This window comes from Bombyx mori, chromosome 4, assembly GCF_030269925.1.
Source record: "Bombyx mori chromosome 4, ASM3026992v2".
Taxonomy (NCBI): Eukaryota; Metazoa; Arthropoda; class Insecta; order Lepidoptera; family Bombycidae; genus Bombyx; species Bombyx mori.
Genome location: NC_085110.1, coordinates 6171708 through 6189410, shown reverse-complemented (window position 1 = coordinate 6189410; position 17703 = coordinate 6171708). Strand labels below are relative to the sequence as shown.

Here is a 17703-nt window from a genome sequence, read left to right as displayed (position 1 = left end):
ACTTCCATGATAAAGATAACAAATAAAACAACATTTAATAAACAAACAAAATTTAAAGATATTAATTAAGCGTAATCGCTAGCCGTGTGGCGAGCTGTAGGATTGCATGGGTTGGAACTACTGACAGCCTATTTCTGCAGAGCCCTCACCCCACTTATTAGGGCGGGGTAGCATTAGGAGAGCGTTAAACTAATGCAGTTACGATTTCGCGTTCACGTCTCAATATGAATGCCATACTTAACACCAAGCGTGTGTTCTACCATATACGACACTATAAAATATATTCGTTCATAAATTTTACAACCACAAACGGTTTGAAGAGATTAGGATTTCTTCCATTTCCAAACGTTCGTTTCGCGAACAGAAAATAAGTTACAAATCGTAGTATAAACATCTATTGATCGTCAAGACAAATCCATAATAGTAAGAGACATGAGAGAATGGAATGTTCGAGCTGTGGGGATTAATATCTAACCCTCATTAGAAAGGGTCGCTAAATGAGTTTAAATATTGATATCAGAAAAAGTAGCTTATCTGATGAGGAGTGAGGGGTGCGTGGGTGGCGGGACGCAGAGACGCCTCGCAGATGATGCTCGCTGCTCGCTCTACTCTAAGTTGGGATCGCTGAGCGACGCGGACGCCTCCAGCGTTTAAAACACTTCGGTACGCGCGGGAACACGCGGAACACGCATTTTCCAAACACACACACAAACTGTACGCAACTTGCATTACAAAAGTCGGAACCGTTCGATCGGATATGTGAATCGTAGTAGGACAAGTGCCCATGAATTATATGTATATGGATATGGTTCGTACTATTTGTATAAATTAAATCAGTGTAATGTGAAAACAATTAATGTTTTAATATTTGTGTGTACTAAAATGTTTTAATATAATGGCCATCATGAGGAAACGAAATCATACGATATCGGAAAAGCCGACAGGAAAACGAAGGGTAAGTTTGGTTCGAAACGTCACAATATAACTTTGCTACTTCTGAAAAAAAACAGTTCTTAAGATCAAAGTGTATCTAACGAAGACAAAAATTGACAAAAAAAACATTGAAAGTGCTTATAAATACCGAATGGCGCCATTACTCTTTATCTAACACCTCTGACCTTTAATTAAATTAAAAATAAGCCGTATCTGGATGTGTTCTTAAATTTTTTTCCCCAAATTTAATGATATGTATTCAGGTTTATCGAATAGATAATTTAAAAAAATCGGGCAAGTCTCGTTTATCATGTTATGAACAGTAAAGCTTTTAAGAAGAAACAAAATAATAAACGAAATAAAAAAAAGTCCCAAATTACCCTTTATTTTGTCTGCTGCTTTTTTTGTTCGTTCGCGAATTATAAAATAGCTGCTGCAGCGATTTACATGAATTTTTTTATACTGAAAAGCTTTATTACATTCCTAAATTGATTCATAATCCCATTATCCGTAGTAAAAATTTTATTAACATTCAATGGCACCTTTCGCGTTCAATTGTATGTGATAAGGATATAATATTTATTATTTACATCTAGTTTTAAATTAGCTAAAACTAAATTACTGAATAAAACAATAAATTAAACAGATGTATCGTACTCTATAGCCCCGAGTTATAATATTAATGTTCGCAATATTAAATAACTAAACACACTCAAACGTCAAAAGCTACTTAGTATTCTCTAGTGTAATAGATTTACAAAAACACGTACAAGCCAAGAGCAAGTACTTAAAGTTTTCTATGACTTTCACAAAAATCCTAACTCGGATCGGGAAACAAAACCGGATCCTGTGAAACCATAGGTTACTACCGCTAAGCCAACTTGATGGTCACACTATGTGGCGAGCAACCCATCAGGGAAGAGAGAGAGAGAAGAGCAGAATCTGATCATGAAATATTGTTACTGTACATGAATACATTAATACTCTTTGAAATGCCTACGCATATTCCAAGAAAGAACACATTAATAAGAAAAACTCGAATATGAGGTTTTGCAAATCCAGGACCTATTTAAGATAACCAATTAAAAAATAGGTAAATATTCTTTATTTTTCAAATGTAACATATGATAGCCATATTAGCCGTTCGTATTTTTTTTTTAAATTACTAGTAAATTAGAAATAATGATAAAAAAGGATTGCCCGCTATAGGTAATCAGAAAGGCTGATTTACATTTAAAAATGTTGCAAATTGTTTCGACTTTGCTAACTCTGTTGCCATGTTTCTAGATTGAAAAATATTTCAAATACAATGTACAACTGTTGAAAAATACATCAAATTTCAAGTTGGTTCAAATTTTCATTTTACAATCCCGAAAAACAAACACAGGAAAATGATATTTCCAGAAATCACAAATTTGTTGCTTTAATAACGTAAACTTTAATTTATTGCACTAGTATGGTAACATTTAAATTTTGAAATTAAAAAGTCTCAAATTTGCAAGAATAAGCTACATATCAAAGTACTTGCGAAAATTGCTTGTAACTGAAAAAATAACAGTTGAATTCGTATTTCAAAGACAAAACGATTTTCTATGAATATAACTTGTTCAATATTCTGCCGAGCAATAGCGTTGGGACTAGATTAAATTTCGAAGCACTCTTAGAAATGTCATGAATATTTTGTGCACAAAACTCTGAAAACAATTACCATTGTACGAATCAATTTCAAATCTTGCCTAAAATATTAAATAATATAAAAAATTACATAAAATCTTCCTAATTTACAAGCGGCCCGCTCCGGCTCCGCTCGGGTCTTTAACAAAAATTTCAACGATATTTGACGTTGTTTTATTTTTTTAAATAAAAGAACACTTATTGCAGCATAACTACAATAGTGAGACATATGCCGTGGCGACACTTTTTGTAAATAACAATGTTCTGCAAAGTCGTAGTACATTATTCTATCATCAGCAGCGCACGCGATGTAAATAATATTTTAGGTAATTTCTTTGCAACTTGGGTTACATTATTAGAGTTTTAGTAAGGATCCCTAATTTTTTTATTATTAATTAAGATTTTAGCCTATGTCACTCGGGAATAGTGTAGCTTCCAAACAGTAAAAGAATTTTTCAAATCTGTTCAGTAGTTTCGGAGCCTATTCAATACAAACAAACAAACAAATCTTTCCTCTTTATAATATTAGTATAGATTCTGCACTCTAATTAAACAATAACTTAGTTTCTGCATCGAGCGTTCGTTTGTTTAGGTTTATCGACATCATTAGAAATCTCGTGTCACTGGAAATGATACAGTTAAACTGTTCCATTTCCTGAAATAGCCCGTGAAATTTATTTTCAAGTAGCATCTAAAAATCTAGAACAAATTCATAGCTCGAATAACGAGGTTTAATGTTGTTTGGAACTATAATAAAATTAACAACTTGATTACTGTCCTAGAATAAGCAATAAAAAAAAATAAAAAAAAGAATATATGTTTGCGATTTAATCCAACAGATTATCAATTACCTACTACCAAGCATTTTCAAACCAATGTATTTTGAACTTTGAATTCTGTACTTTTCTTAACCGGTAAACGAACGAGATTGACTAAATAACATAAGTCAGCTAAATAAGTTTTCCAGATTTAAATACCTAATCAATAATGCTCAGTAGAGAACAGACTTCACTTGATAATGGTCTGTCCAGCTAATCAAAATTTAAATGTACATAAGTGTATACTAACGCATTATCGAGCACTTCTCTTACATCTTCCGTTCATACTTTCCTTACTCCCCCACTGATTTCCACCCTGCTTTACTAATTCAACAGATAATTCCATAGGATTGACGTCAAGCAGAAAAAGTCGGTCGTAAAATTTTCATCCAAATCGTACTCCGACATTGAACCGCGTTGTATCGCTATATATAGGTACTATATACTTTTTTCAGGCTTGAACTAATTCTTAAAGCACTAAAATATGCACGAAATCCTTTTAGGAGCCAATTAAACCACAATGAAAATTTTTGGTTTTTTATTTATTGCGTATTTGGATGAACGAACTCACGCCTGATCTAGTATTACCGAAGCCCATAGACATCACAAACCAAACGCCACAACTCACCTTGAGATATGAAGTGGAGGTCTGTATTGGATTGTTTAAGGAAGTATAAGACCATTTGGTGGTACGTACCAACTTGTGCGGGTCAGAATACACCCTAATACAGACATCTATGCCGACATTGGTATTAATATATGAATATCGTAAAATATAAATAATATAATACATATATATAAAGATTGAGACTCGTGAAAACCCTACAAAACATTATTATGCGTAAGTTTAATAAGTTTATCCCTGTGAAAGAAGTAATAAATCTTACCACAAATACCACTCAAATTAAAAAAGTATGTGGTATGTAATTTTACTGGGTTCTTGAACATCCCAACTTAGCCATCCATTAATAACGATGTTTACAATTATATTTGCTAGGTTAAGCATGCAAGACAACTCATTAAAATGGCTTTGTCCGTTTGAAATAGCGAACAACATGTAAATAAGACGTTAAATAATAATGCCTATTATTTTAACCATGAAATGGCCAAAGTAAGATTTCACTTAACAACTAGATCAATAAAATAATTGAAGGCTGCTTAGTGAATCAGCGTACTGGAATAATGTTTATTTATACGGGTTGTAAGCATCAGGTTTTCTGTGATGTAATAAAAATATATACACATTTAGAAAATTTACGAACATTACGTGTGTGTGTATGAAATGCGCGCATTCTGCTGCCCGAATACAGACTGCCTATGGCTTGGCTCCTGGCCTTTTTTTGAGCCGGGTCCAATTCTCCTGCTCAGGATATTGAAGTTATGGTTAAAGGACCAATTAAACGATTACACTGGATCACAACTACTTCCTATCGATCTGTTATACCCCTAGCCTGTATAGATTAATGCTTACCAAACACCTTAGGCATCATAAGTCCTCTTACAATGATTTCATGAGAGCATACCAGTCTCAGTTCGTGTCAGATATTCATTGAAGTGAGAAATTCGGCCTTCTCACTACTAACAGATCGCTCTTTAATATGAATTTAAGTGCGTCAGTTAATGATGCAGCTTCAAGCACTTGGGTCACCTCAAACTGCAAAAACGAGAGAAACTGCCTCCTACAGGCGCTAGAGTTGAGCGTAAGTGTAAGTCCTCCTCCTCTTGTCTCCAGTTCGACGGAAGATACAAGTAACATCTCTCTCACTTAATCCACCGTACTTATTCAAAATGATAGACTTACAAATTGAGCATCGCTTTCTGGGGCTCGTCACTGTCAGGGAATCGTAACTATCCGTCGGCAGCAAGGAGTCCTGTGTGTGATTTGCGGTGTTTTTTTCACTACCATAAACTTGTCGTCCTTTGTCGGCTCACTTTTCTCTGCAGTGAATGTAATGACCGAATATGTCTTAGTCATGGTTCACCTAGTAGGTGATGACTGGATGAACCACTTTGCAGGCGGTGAACTTAAAGCCTTCATGCTCTAACGGCACCAAATACAAGATACAGCTATTCCTGGTCAAGGGCCACAGATATTCGACAGTGTCTCGTCCTCAAAGTACCCAGAGTTGCATCCCGACCGGAACGCATACTGTCTCTTTCGAGATTGTGCGATATCCGCAGATCTGCCGGACCGTGACAGTGCCGGCCTTGGTTATCGACCGTGTGCCCGTCAACGTAAATCCAAACCTAATGTATCGTTTTCTTTGATCGTGCTATTTCGTTTATTGCGCATTCAAAAAGCTTGTCAGCTCAAAATCATAAAAACACACTCAGGGCAAATTTACAGAATTAAACAATACATCAATCATAATCATAACCATGTACATCCTGGTAAGAATCACATCAAACTAAATTAAAGAAACGTATAAAAAAATCAACCAGAATTTTGCGTTAAAAACTCAAACCTTCGACAGGTCTGTTTTTTTGATGCTCCCGCGTTAAAAAATAATAATAGTTTAAAAAAACTAACAAAATACGCTTTTATACAAAATCCAACTAAAAAACAGAAATTAAATTTTAATAAATTTGAATAAAAAATAGTGTAAGAAAAATGATTTTGTTGTAAAAAAGCGATTTTATCGTAAATTTTTTTTTTTAATATTGATTTGTTATCGGTCCTTAATAAGTATACCAGATTTCGAGTTAATCCGACGTTTTGAAGGGGGTCAAAATCATGTTCAAAGATTCCGTTACATACTAACATACATACGTCTGAAGCTAATAAAAGCGTATTAAAAAGGTCTGTTTTCTTACATGAGGTAACTACATGAAATTTTTATACGTCAATATCAAAGCAATGCAGTGATTTGATTTTCTTTATTGTAGTTTAATTTCAAAGTTGAATTATATTATTGTAAATAGCTTAACATTTTTATTTTTAATGACTTTTAAAATAGGTTTCCGTATACATATGTATGTTTAAGTTATAGATATCGGTACTTTAAATAAAATAAAAATAGCAACAAGCTTAGCAAGAATTAGCAAAACAATTAAAAGCATATCAGCATAGATCAATATAAGGTTTTAGAAATCTGATATGAAGTATTTCAGTTGAAAGTCGTTGGATGCCTTTGTCCACCTTAAATTTAGGAAATTTAGTGTGATCTTCAAATTTTACGAATTTTATGCTTTTATCTGTTTCTTTGATGAAAAGGTTTTCGATCTTGATTCTGCCTTTGTTAATTTCATCTAGGATTCAATTGAATTTCAAATGGCTGATAAAAGGTTTCGTAGACAATTTTCTCAAGTTGACTTGAAATATATATAAGTACTAAAGCAACGAACTTCCTCTTTCCAGTCTTTTTTTTATAATTGATTTTATGGTAATAATAAATACACCAAAAATCGCTTCGAAGGCTTTCATTTTCTGCTACCGGTCATGACTTTATAACAACTATTTATTTCTATGGATTTATTACTAATTACAATTTCTAAACGAAGAACTTTCTGTTTCTTCTTGCTCCTTCAAACCCTTTACATTCAGGGTTGGTCGACATAGTGAACATTATGGTAAAGCAAATATATAAACGTTACGAATTACTTAGTTCGTTTTTATTAGAGATGTTTATTATTTTTCCTTTCATTTTCGGCTAAGGGTTGTGTGAAAGATATTTATGTATTATTTTAATTGATATATATTATTTTGGTGTAAACTAGGCATAATGTAATTTACGTGAATCATAGTCAAGTAAACTAGAACCAGGAAAGATGAAATAACAGCTAGTAAGTACTTAAGTGATACTGACTGATAGTTGACTGCGTTATGAGATTAAAAAAGCCCCATGCGCAGCTGACCTCTGATGCGGCAGTCATACCCGTGTTCTTTCGCTCGGTGCAGGAGGCGACTATGTCCAGATTTCTACGAGCGTGGGTGGGTCCTTTGGGAGGCTTATCAGGTATCAAACGCATTGTTCTTCTTCTCGGTGGGCTCGGTACAGCTATTTTTTCTCTTCCATTCTCTTCTATCAGCCGTCATCTCAACACTCACTCCTCTCTCTATCATATCGTCATTCACACAGCCCACCATGTCTTCTTTGATCGACCTCTTCCCCCTCTATCTTGCACTACCTTTTCCATACATCTCCTAGTCACATGCATCTTCTGGCTGAGTCTTTCAAAATTAGTCCCGCAGTCAACTTGTTAAAAATGGATTAACGTGATTTCAATGTTATTTCTTTATCTAAGCTGTAGAGAATTCTAGCGTATAGTTACATGCTTAGTCCCTACAGTTTCAACACTGTAAACGAATGTGGAAAATTATACCCGACGACCTAAAAACTACATATAAATAAATTGAGTTCATTGTATGCCGTGAACGGGACCTCCATGACAGGTGACAGCGAAAGCGGATACTGATAATGATAATGGGCCAATGAAGTTAGGATCTTGCAATTTATAGACGAACAACGCACTCGTAAATATTTTTAAGTGTTTATATTTAAGTAATTTTATATAGACAACGAACATGCAAACTATTATTAAATGTAGATTTATTGTCTTAGCTGCCGCTGGTCTATACAGTACATTGGATAACTACAAGTAATCGTGAAATCGATTTCGGATATTTTTAACTAAAATATTGATTTTAGTGACTAGTGCTGTTCTTTGAATGAGTGCCATGCTTGGTAACATTTCACGACGAGCGCGCTCATCAAATATGCGGGTGCTGTGAAATGGATTTTCAGAAAAAAATCTGCTGTTTATTCTCGTTAATCTCCCCGAATAGAATACAAAAGGGGTCCCATGCAGATTGGACGAAAAGAACATAATTTTTAAAAAATCAGTAATTTTTCGTTCGCGTCTCCACTTTTATTTATTTATTGCATAGATGGTTGGACGAGATCACAGCCCACCTGTTGTTAAGTGGTTACCGGAGCCCATAGACATCTACAACGTAAATGCCGCTACCCACCTTGAGATATCAGTTCTAAGGTGTCACTCAGTATAGTTACAACGGCTGCCCCATCCTTCAAACTGAAACGCTTTACTCCTTCACGGCAGAAATAGGCAGGGCGGTGGTAGGTACCTACCCGTGCGGACTCACAAGAGGTCCTGTCACCAGTAATACGATACATAAATATTTTATTTCAAAAATAAAACGGAAGGGCATAGCAGCGTCAGGGGTGGATCGTATGATGTAAAAATATTTATTGTAATGTCATTATCCAGGAAGGATACAAGAGGATATGTTTGTTTGAACAGAAACATAACGCAGCCTGCGTTTCCTCATAGTTAAACGTGATAACTCGTTACGTCTATCGAGTGGTTATGTTAATTTTAAATCTACTGAAAAATCGAATTTTATCAGTATTCAAGATCACAAGGCCATGTAATATTTAAAACAATAAACGAGCTTCTAAAGATACAATTTAGGATTAAAATTGGAATATGAATATAAATTTAGAGCTTACTTACAATTTCTATTTAGGTACATATAAGATTTAAATTGCGTATACTCTATTTTGTATAACTTAAAACATAACATCATATTTTACGAACAATTTTACAATTTCTGTATTATTTAAATTCAACATATAGTATTAATATTAAGTTCGTGGTATATTTATTTTCTTTCGAAGCTTATTTTGTTAGTCGTTTTAAGCCAGTGTAATTTTATCACTGATGACATCACTATGCAAACTGAAAATTAATAAGACGAACTCACAATTAAATGAATATGAAATGTACAGAAATGTACAGAAATGAATTATTATATTCCAACTATGGGACGACTTAAAGGAATAAAGTGTGGATCGATAATGCTATTTATTGTAAAACTTTGTATCAGAAACATCAAGCTTACGGAATCGCTTTACAGTTACAAAGCTCACTAAATCATTATTAATTTTAAGAGCTTCTAAATTAAATTAGTTTATCTATAGTTTGATAAGGCGACGATATTTATATTATTCCAGAAAAAAAAATTTTTAATGATTCATAAGTTCTTAGAACGGTTCATAAATATAAGGTCTATTTCTTCTAAAATCATATTGTACATTAGATAATGAGTTTGCATAGTCGATGATAATTTTATTTACACAATACACTAAGTACACTGCATCTACATTAACAACGGTCATTGAAGTAATACCAATAGTAATTGACCTATGCTCTTTATAGCGATAGGGAAGAAACTGTCGAATTATAAAACGCGATTACAAATATTAGCAGTATTCGACTGACGTAATACATACACCTTTTCCAACGCCGACTCAATATCTCATTTATTTTATGAAATTTTGAAGAAACTTATTCGGTCCAGACATAGAAGAAGCAAGTCTAGATAGATCTACATTCGGCTGGGATTTAATCGAGATGTTACGTAACACATTTTGCCAATATGTTGAACTTGATACTGAAATATTATTTTTTGTGAAATACACGTTCATAATATTGGCGAAATGAATGTATTTTCAAGAAGTTCGAGCATGTTAGCTAAACAAAATATTAAGTTGAATTGTTGCGTGTGTATTCGTAACAAATATTTCTTTGTTTTTTATTACTCTTATCATGTTTTATTACATTTAGAAAATACTTCGAAAACCTTTTTTTGTTTTTTTTTTTATTGCCCTTGTAGACAGACGAGCATACGGCCCATACCTGATGGTGAGTGGTTACCGTCGCCCATGGACTTCAGCAATGCCAGGGGCAGAGCCAAGCCGCTGCCTACCGCTTAATACTCTCCACAAGCCTCCTTTGAAGAAGGACATGTCATAGCGATTGGGAAACACCGTGGAGGGAGCTCAATCCATAGCCGGATGGTACGTAGCAAACAAGACCTCTGGAAATGCACTGTGGATGACCGCAGTGGCTCAAGGTAGTATGGATGAACTCTACTCCGGTGGCGGGCGGTGCGATGGTAAAAACGAGATGCCGGTATCATCTCGAACAATTCCTCAGAGCACTGAGGAATAACTCATAAAATCAACAATGTACTTGAAGCAAAGTAATTTTCTTTGATTTTCACGAGTCGTAGACATGACAAAATTAAAACTATTTTTATTAATACTGCTTTAAACTGTTGTTGATTGACATTTGCGTTTCCTCTCACATCAATGTAAAGAAAATGTTTATAGTAAAATAGACGGTAATTAGCACAGTATTCAGTTGTCGACGAATAACACCTTAGTCGTCCTTGACCACGAAACCTTTAATGTATTCAAAACGTTGTATTTAATTAAATGAAAATAATAAACGCAAGATTATATCGTAAAAGTAGTTTTCATGTTTTAAGTACATCTAGGAAGAATACAAAAAAGCATACAGTAGATTCTATTGATCGATTGCATACAGAATAGGGCCGTTCCGATTTTTCATAATCCTAATCTCACTGCTCGCTTGGAGCCTCTGGGCCTACAAGCAGTTTGTGTGATTTATACCATATATATTTTTTTTTTTATTGCACTTGTAGACAGACGAGCATACGGCCCACCTGATGGTGAGTGGTTACCGTCGCCCATGGACTTCAGCAATGCCAGGGGCAGAGCCAATCCGCTGCCTACCGCAAGTATATTATACCATATGTTCCATGGAGGGGCTTTGACTATTGGATGCCATCCACTTTCAAGAGTAATCGTATGTTACGAGAGATCATTTTTAGTCAAGCACAAAAGACTTAAAAAAAAAGCCTATTTTTAATGTCTTTTCTTTTATTGCTTAGATGGGTGGACGAGCTCACAGCCCACCTGGTGTTAAGTGGTTACTGGAGCTAATAGATATCTACAACGTAAATGCGCCACCCACCTTGAGGCATAAATTCTAAGGTCTCAGTTTTTACAGTACCTACAACGGCTGCCCCACCCTTCAAATCGAAACGCATTACTGCTTCACGGCAGAAATAGGCGGGGTGGTGATACCTACTCGTGCGGACTCACAAGAGGTCCTACCACCAGTAAAAGTTTCCTGACTTCTTTGCGCGATCTACTTTAAGGGCTTTGAAAACGTCTGTCGTAAGCAGCGTCTTCTCGACTATGCTCCTAGCATTATTGATATCCATTGCGACCGTAATGGATCGTTTCGACACATTACCTACTACAAATTTATAACATTAAATTTCAGTCTCTTTTTATATTGATATATGCTACGCCGAGTTTATGACGTCACATGACGATTCGTTATATCTATACATATAAACAAAATTGAAGTGTCTGTTTGTAATATTAAAATAACCACTTTTTAATACAGGAATATGAATGTACATGCGACACCTATACCAAAATGACATTTTCTATAATTTTTGTCTGTCTGTCTGTCTGTTTGCTAAACTCTAGAACGGCTGGACCGATTTCGACTGGTTATAACAAGGAGTAACTTAGGCTATTTCTATTTTGTTAGATTCCACGTGTATGAAGTCGCGGGCACAGCTAGTATTCAATAAGAACGTACTTTGTTTTTCACAATTCACATTTCACAATGTAATTTAGGATATAGCGACAACGTTACATTGAATATAAAGCAAAGTGCACAAGCCAAACTTTTTTTTTATCGCCCTTGTAGACTGACGAGCATACGGCCCACCTGATGGTGAATGGTTACCGTCGCCCATGGACCTCAGCAATGCCAGGGGGCAGAGCCAAGCCGCTGCCTACCGCAAAAGCCGCACTTTTAAAGCGATTAACTAAAAATCCGTACGTTTTACGTTTGATAAATTGCCGATAGAAAATCACAAATATAGTAAAATATTTATAGAATTGGAACGAAAAATACTATATATTATATAGTACGTGACCCACCTAAAGATGGCGGCACATCGTGGGCCCCGGTGTGTCACGCGGACTCACGCGTCATGCCAGACCCCTCTGGGTATGTCCGGTGACAGTGTCACTAACGATTGGTTTATTTAAAGCCGCGATTCCTGTTCGCCTATTTCGCCTAGTAAAATAGCTCATCGTCATTTTGAAAACTCTTCACAGCCGAAACACAGTTGCAACAAACACAACGGAGTCGTAAAACTTTCGACATTGATAGCTCCTTTGCTGTAAATGCAAAAACTTGTGTTTACTGATAGAATGATAATAGATTCTTTAGAAGCTTTGTAACATTATTTAATTTAAACATACGCAGCTCTAAAAACTATTAAGTATTTCTATATATATTTATATTGGAATTTTAAATTTAATTTTTTTTTAAACAGGTTATTGATGTTAAATTTTTAAAGCGTCATTGAACTCACATTGCGCTGATAGTCAATTTAAGCAGTTTTATTTATTAAAAGTATGTATTTATATATTATTTCCATATGTATATATATATGTATAATTTTATCATACAACTACACTAGCAATGCATACATGGATAGAAATTGAAGTTGATGATCGTATAAGTTTGATATTTATTCACTTTTTGCCCTCTCGCGTGTTTGTGCTGATAATATGCTGAAAAAACCCATTAATGACTCATACTCGCCTTTATATTATAAAATAAATGCTATGTTTATTGCTTGCTTTTAATAAACTTAAAACCAAAAACATATGACGCACTAATTACGTTCAAATAAAGAACCCAAAAAGCAATCTTAATTTGAATTAATCGAATCAGAAGAAATAAAAATATGTATTCACAATTCAGATGTAAATAATATCGACGCTTGAAAGGCAAACGTGACTAAGCGGCAATAACTGCTTTGTACATAAATTATAGGCAATAACCATATTCGATGCGCAAAAAAATAAAATATATTTTTAGATCTATTAAAATCATTGCAATCCTACAGCTAGATTCGTTAAATAAGAATTTTTTCAGGTATTTCTCAGGTATATTTTAAATTAATTTCAACTTTAAATTAGTCTACTGTAAAGTTCACGCATTGTCGCTTAGTCCCGTTTGCCTTTTAAGCATCAATATGTACCTATATATTAAAAACAACGGCGCAAGAGTCTGTGAATTCCATCGCGTACAAAAACTACCAGAGCGGTGCCGAGTCGTGCAAGGAGCGAATTATATCCGCACTCCGATCTCGATGCGTGTGAAACGTATCGAGTGCTTATCTTGAGATCATTTAATAACACGGACAAGGTGGTCCCAAAGCCGGTCGGCCCATAAACAATTATTATGATGGACCGGCGCACCTAAATTAATAGTTTGATCCAGTAAAATACACCCGAAACAATATTTATTTGCGTTGGGGCTTCGAGAAGAGGTATATATACACATATTTATAAGTAATATCACCTTCACACTACACCTACCAAGATTCATCTCTGCACTCTCCTAAGGTAGACTGTTAGAGAATGCCTATGGCATTAAGTCCGCCTTTATACTTTCTTGTATATGAAGTTATCAATAAATAAATAAATATATTAAGTGAGATGGGCGGGCGGCGCACCACGAGATAGCCGGGTCACGTTCCCGAGATAAAGCTGTAGATAAGGCAACGTCTTCACACAGCGATTGTCTTTGCATCAAACTGACGAAGCGCATTCGATGTTGTTGAACAATAACTACTTATTCTCAGATCATCGTTTTATTTTATGCCAGCAAACACGATTAGCTTAATTCATCTATACATATTAAAATAGATTTTTATTAGTATTTATTATAATAATAGAGAATGTAGAAATGTGAGCATTCACACTTTATATCGTGACCCAATAAGTTTTGGCATGAGTATTTTTGTAAACGTTTTGAATGTAAATTTCGAGATCTTACAATCATTGATTTTTCGTCATCACATAACAATTAATACTTAGATAAGTAGGACTCTTTTTTGATTCTATTTAGGATATATAAATACAAAATGACATAAAACAGTGTGAATGAATCGCGATTTCTTCCTGTATGTAAATCCTTAATTCTGATATTATTACTAACAGTAGAATGCTAAAAATATGTGAGTGCGACCCCTAATCAACTGATAGAATGTGCTACTGCTTTCTCATCATCCTTAACCTTATCTCTTATTCTATCTCATCGAACCTAGAAAATAGTTATATTAAGACTCTACTTCCTCATTTAAAAAAAAGTCTAAATGGTATTAAGCTTTATTATTGTCTATTTCTACTACGAAGCAATAATACGTTACAGTTTGATGTGAGATGCCCTTTATTCCAATGCAATTAGGGCTTCAACGTTATAAGAATGTTTTAAAGTGAATGGAATGTTAAAATGTAATAATAAAATTGTAAAGTTGAGCACGCCTGCCAGTCTACGACTTTTATCTATTTTAGTCACTCAATTAACAGATCATTATTATTATAAATTAACATATTACATACCTCACGTTGATTAGAATACAAAAACAGTTTAAATGTCTTGCAAAATAATTATATTAACCAAAAATAAGGGTTGACAAAACCACTGTCTGTTTTATTTTAAGTTATATATTAACTGCAATCACTGTACACACAGATACAAATACTACTGCAATTGTATAATTGACTAAACACACATTGGGGACAGGCTACAGGAAACTACATATTATCATAGTATTTAAGACATAAAGCTTGTTGTATTTAGAAACGTTATTAACCCAGTATTACGAATAAGCGAGTCACATAAGCTCAATGTGTACATTTCATAGGCACAAAATCCCACAAGTGCATATATAAAATCGATATATGCAAATGTCTATCGATAGAATTCGCAACCTTGAAGATTCTACTAGTTTTTTTTTGTCTATATAATCCGTTTAATGTTTATAAATTAAATGGTACAGCAATAGCTGTAATTAATAAACGCACATCAACATGGATAGCAGCTAGATCCTGGGAACACTAACTCATCAATCAACGCCTATGGAATCCTTTCAACTTGGTTGTATTTATTTTTTATTGTTTTTATGGGTGCCCAGGCTCACGGGTCATCTGGTGTTAAGTGGTCACCGTAGCCTATAGACATGAAAACCGCGAATGTCCCCACTCCCCTAATGGGGATGATGATTTCGAAGCCAATTACATTTTAAAATGCCTCATGTTTGAAAAACGCCTATTTAGCGACAGAAGTGCGTATTTATTAAGAAAAATTGTTATATGCCTGCCGGGATTCAAATACCGGCATAGTCTGATATATATGCGGTGCGTTTAGTCCTTGCAACGTTCACGCCGATGAAATGCAATAGAAAGCGGGTTCACGAGCGCTCACGAATAGCCACAGATTATTTTGAGGCCGTTCGTATGCCTGTATTAACTGCTTGCTTGTCAAACCAAAAACTAATCTAACTGATAATCTTCTATAAGTATATATATAAAAATGAATTGCTGTTCGTTAGTCTCGCTAAAACTCGAGAACGGCTGGACCGATTTGGCTAATTTTGGTCTTGAATTATTTGTGGAAGTCTAGAGAAGATTTAAAAGGTAGAAAATGGTCGAAATTAAATAAAAATGACAATTTTGTTTTTCCTTTGATGTGTCCCCCGTCAGACGGATTTCAGACGGATCATTTTGTTTGTTTTAAGTTTATTTTATACAAAGGTTTAGGTCTTTTATTTATCGATTGAGGCACTACGAAGTCTGCCGGGTCAGCTAGTGTTAGATAAAAATAAATATGGGAAATAAACAAAAAGAGTCTCGACGCTCCGTAGAAACTTCAATAATACGAAACATGCTTTACCGGTTACATTGAGAAGCAAAGAAACAAAAAAAATAAGTAATACAAAAATATATTATACGACGTCGTGATTTATTACCAATGTCTTTATGAGAAATTACGGATTAAATTTCAATTTATCAAAAAGAAGAAAAAAAAATTAAATGCATCAGAACTGTTGGTTAATCACAATCATTTGTCAAACGACAGATTTTATACAATGTCGACCTCGAGGTCAATAATGCTTATTAGAAAGCAGAATATTAGAGACCTCTGATCTTGGAAAATAATATTTCTTAGACTAAGAACACTATCGTCATAGAATACTTGTTTTATAACATTGAACAAACAGTTAAATTAAATGGCAATTAAACCAGAGTTTTACGACGAAGCGGATTATGTAATTGTCTACATCAGTATGCTCAGCGACCCAACTATTTACACACGACAATTTAGACCTTCACCCTTCTGAGATAAGTCTTGATTCGTTCTGAACCAAAAAAAATATATCACTTGCGAAATCAAATGTACACGAGTATTAAGTACGACTACGTGAGTATACGATAGATTTCTAGAAAATGTAGGTACCATTGAATTTACTAGTGGTCCCGTAGTAGTCGTAATTCGACTATAATTATTTGGAATTGTAAGTTTGTACACTATTATGATTGTATTTTATACTTCTTTATTCACAAATTTCGCCAAGGCTACACTATAAAAAAATATTAACAAAGACAAACAATATTTAATCTATTCTCAATTTGACCACAGACGTCAAGAACAAAAGTTTGACAATAAATAGTATACATGCGTGTGTGCGTCAAATACATGGTATGCAGTGTGTGTAATGTTTTCTTTATTGATTTAATGTATTATTTATGCATTATTTAAAAAAAAAATTAGCATTGTGCACTTCTTATCGATATTCTCTATAATTTCATACTCCTCCGTCCGCGCAATTTTCGTAAAAAGGGATACAAAGTTTTTGCTTCACGTATTCATATATAGATTTTTGTCAGATTCGTGTGACAACGGCGTAGTTCAATCATTTTAATGACGATTTTTTATAATTATTCAAACATTTTAAATATAACCTACATTGAGGCAGCCCTACAAAATCTAATTGACCCATTAAGCTCGGTTTTGAATATTAAATCGTTACGCATCTTTTATATCGATTTATATCATCGTAACGCATATGATTTATCGATAGTTAAAATAGAAGTATTCCCTAAAGGTTTGATTCATCACGTATAACTAATGACACAATGAATTTCGGTAATGGCCGGGTTTATTGCCCCTAAACAGGTATCTCGGCGATTAAAATAGCAAGAAAATATTGACGACGATTTGATTTATTACTCTGTGGAATCTTTGAAATGAACACTGAAATTATTTCTGAACGCATTCCGTTTTTCCGATTAGATTTTATGACCTATTTTATAATAAAATAATTTTGACATGTACTTATAAATTTTTTTTTGATAATTTTCCTTCAAACTAACTTCAACAATTATTCACAAGTTTTTTGTTCTTGTTTTTTATTCGTAGTTCAACTTTTATATTCGGAGTAAATTGAAGCGATGTTCCAATATAAGAATTTACAGAATTAAAGAAACTAATCACATGCTTCACCGAACCTTTGCATTAGACGCCTTCAACTCTAACACTAGGAGCAGGCTTAGGAACCCCAGTA

At 34.3% G+C, this 17703-nt stretch overlaps 1 protein-coding gene across 2 annotated transcripts in view; it reads left to right on the top strand.

Annotated features, from left to right (window-relative positions):
• Positions 1–234: 234 nt before the first annotated feature.
• The window catches only part of LOC101741538 (tyrosine-protein kinase transmembrane receptor Ror), a 59059-nt gene continuing 41590 nt past the window's right edge, over positions 235–17703 (top strand). Inside the window, exon 1 of one of the 2 annotated variants that reach the window (XM_004929312.5) lies at positions 235–955. In XM_004929312.5, the coding sequence (XP_004929369.3) occupies positions 896–955 (60 nt within the window). In that variant the 5' untranslated portion in view covers positions 235–895. The remainder of the gene's footprint in view (positions 956–17703) is intronic. The other variant, XM_012692875.4, reaches the window with a different exon arrangement.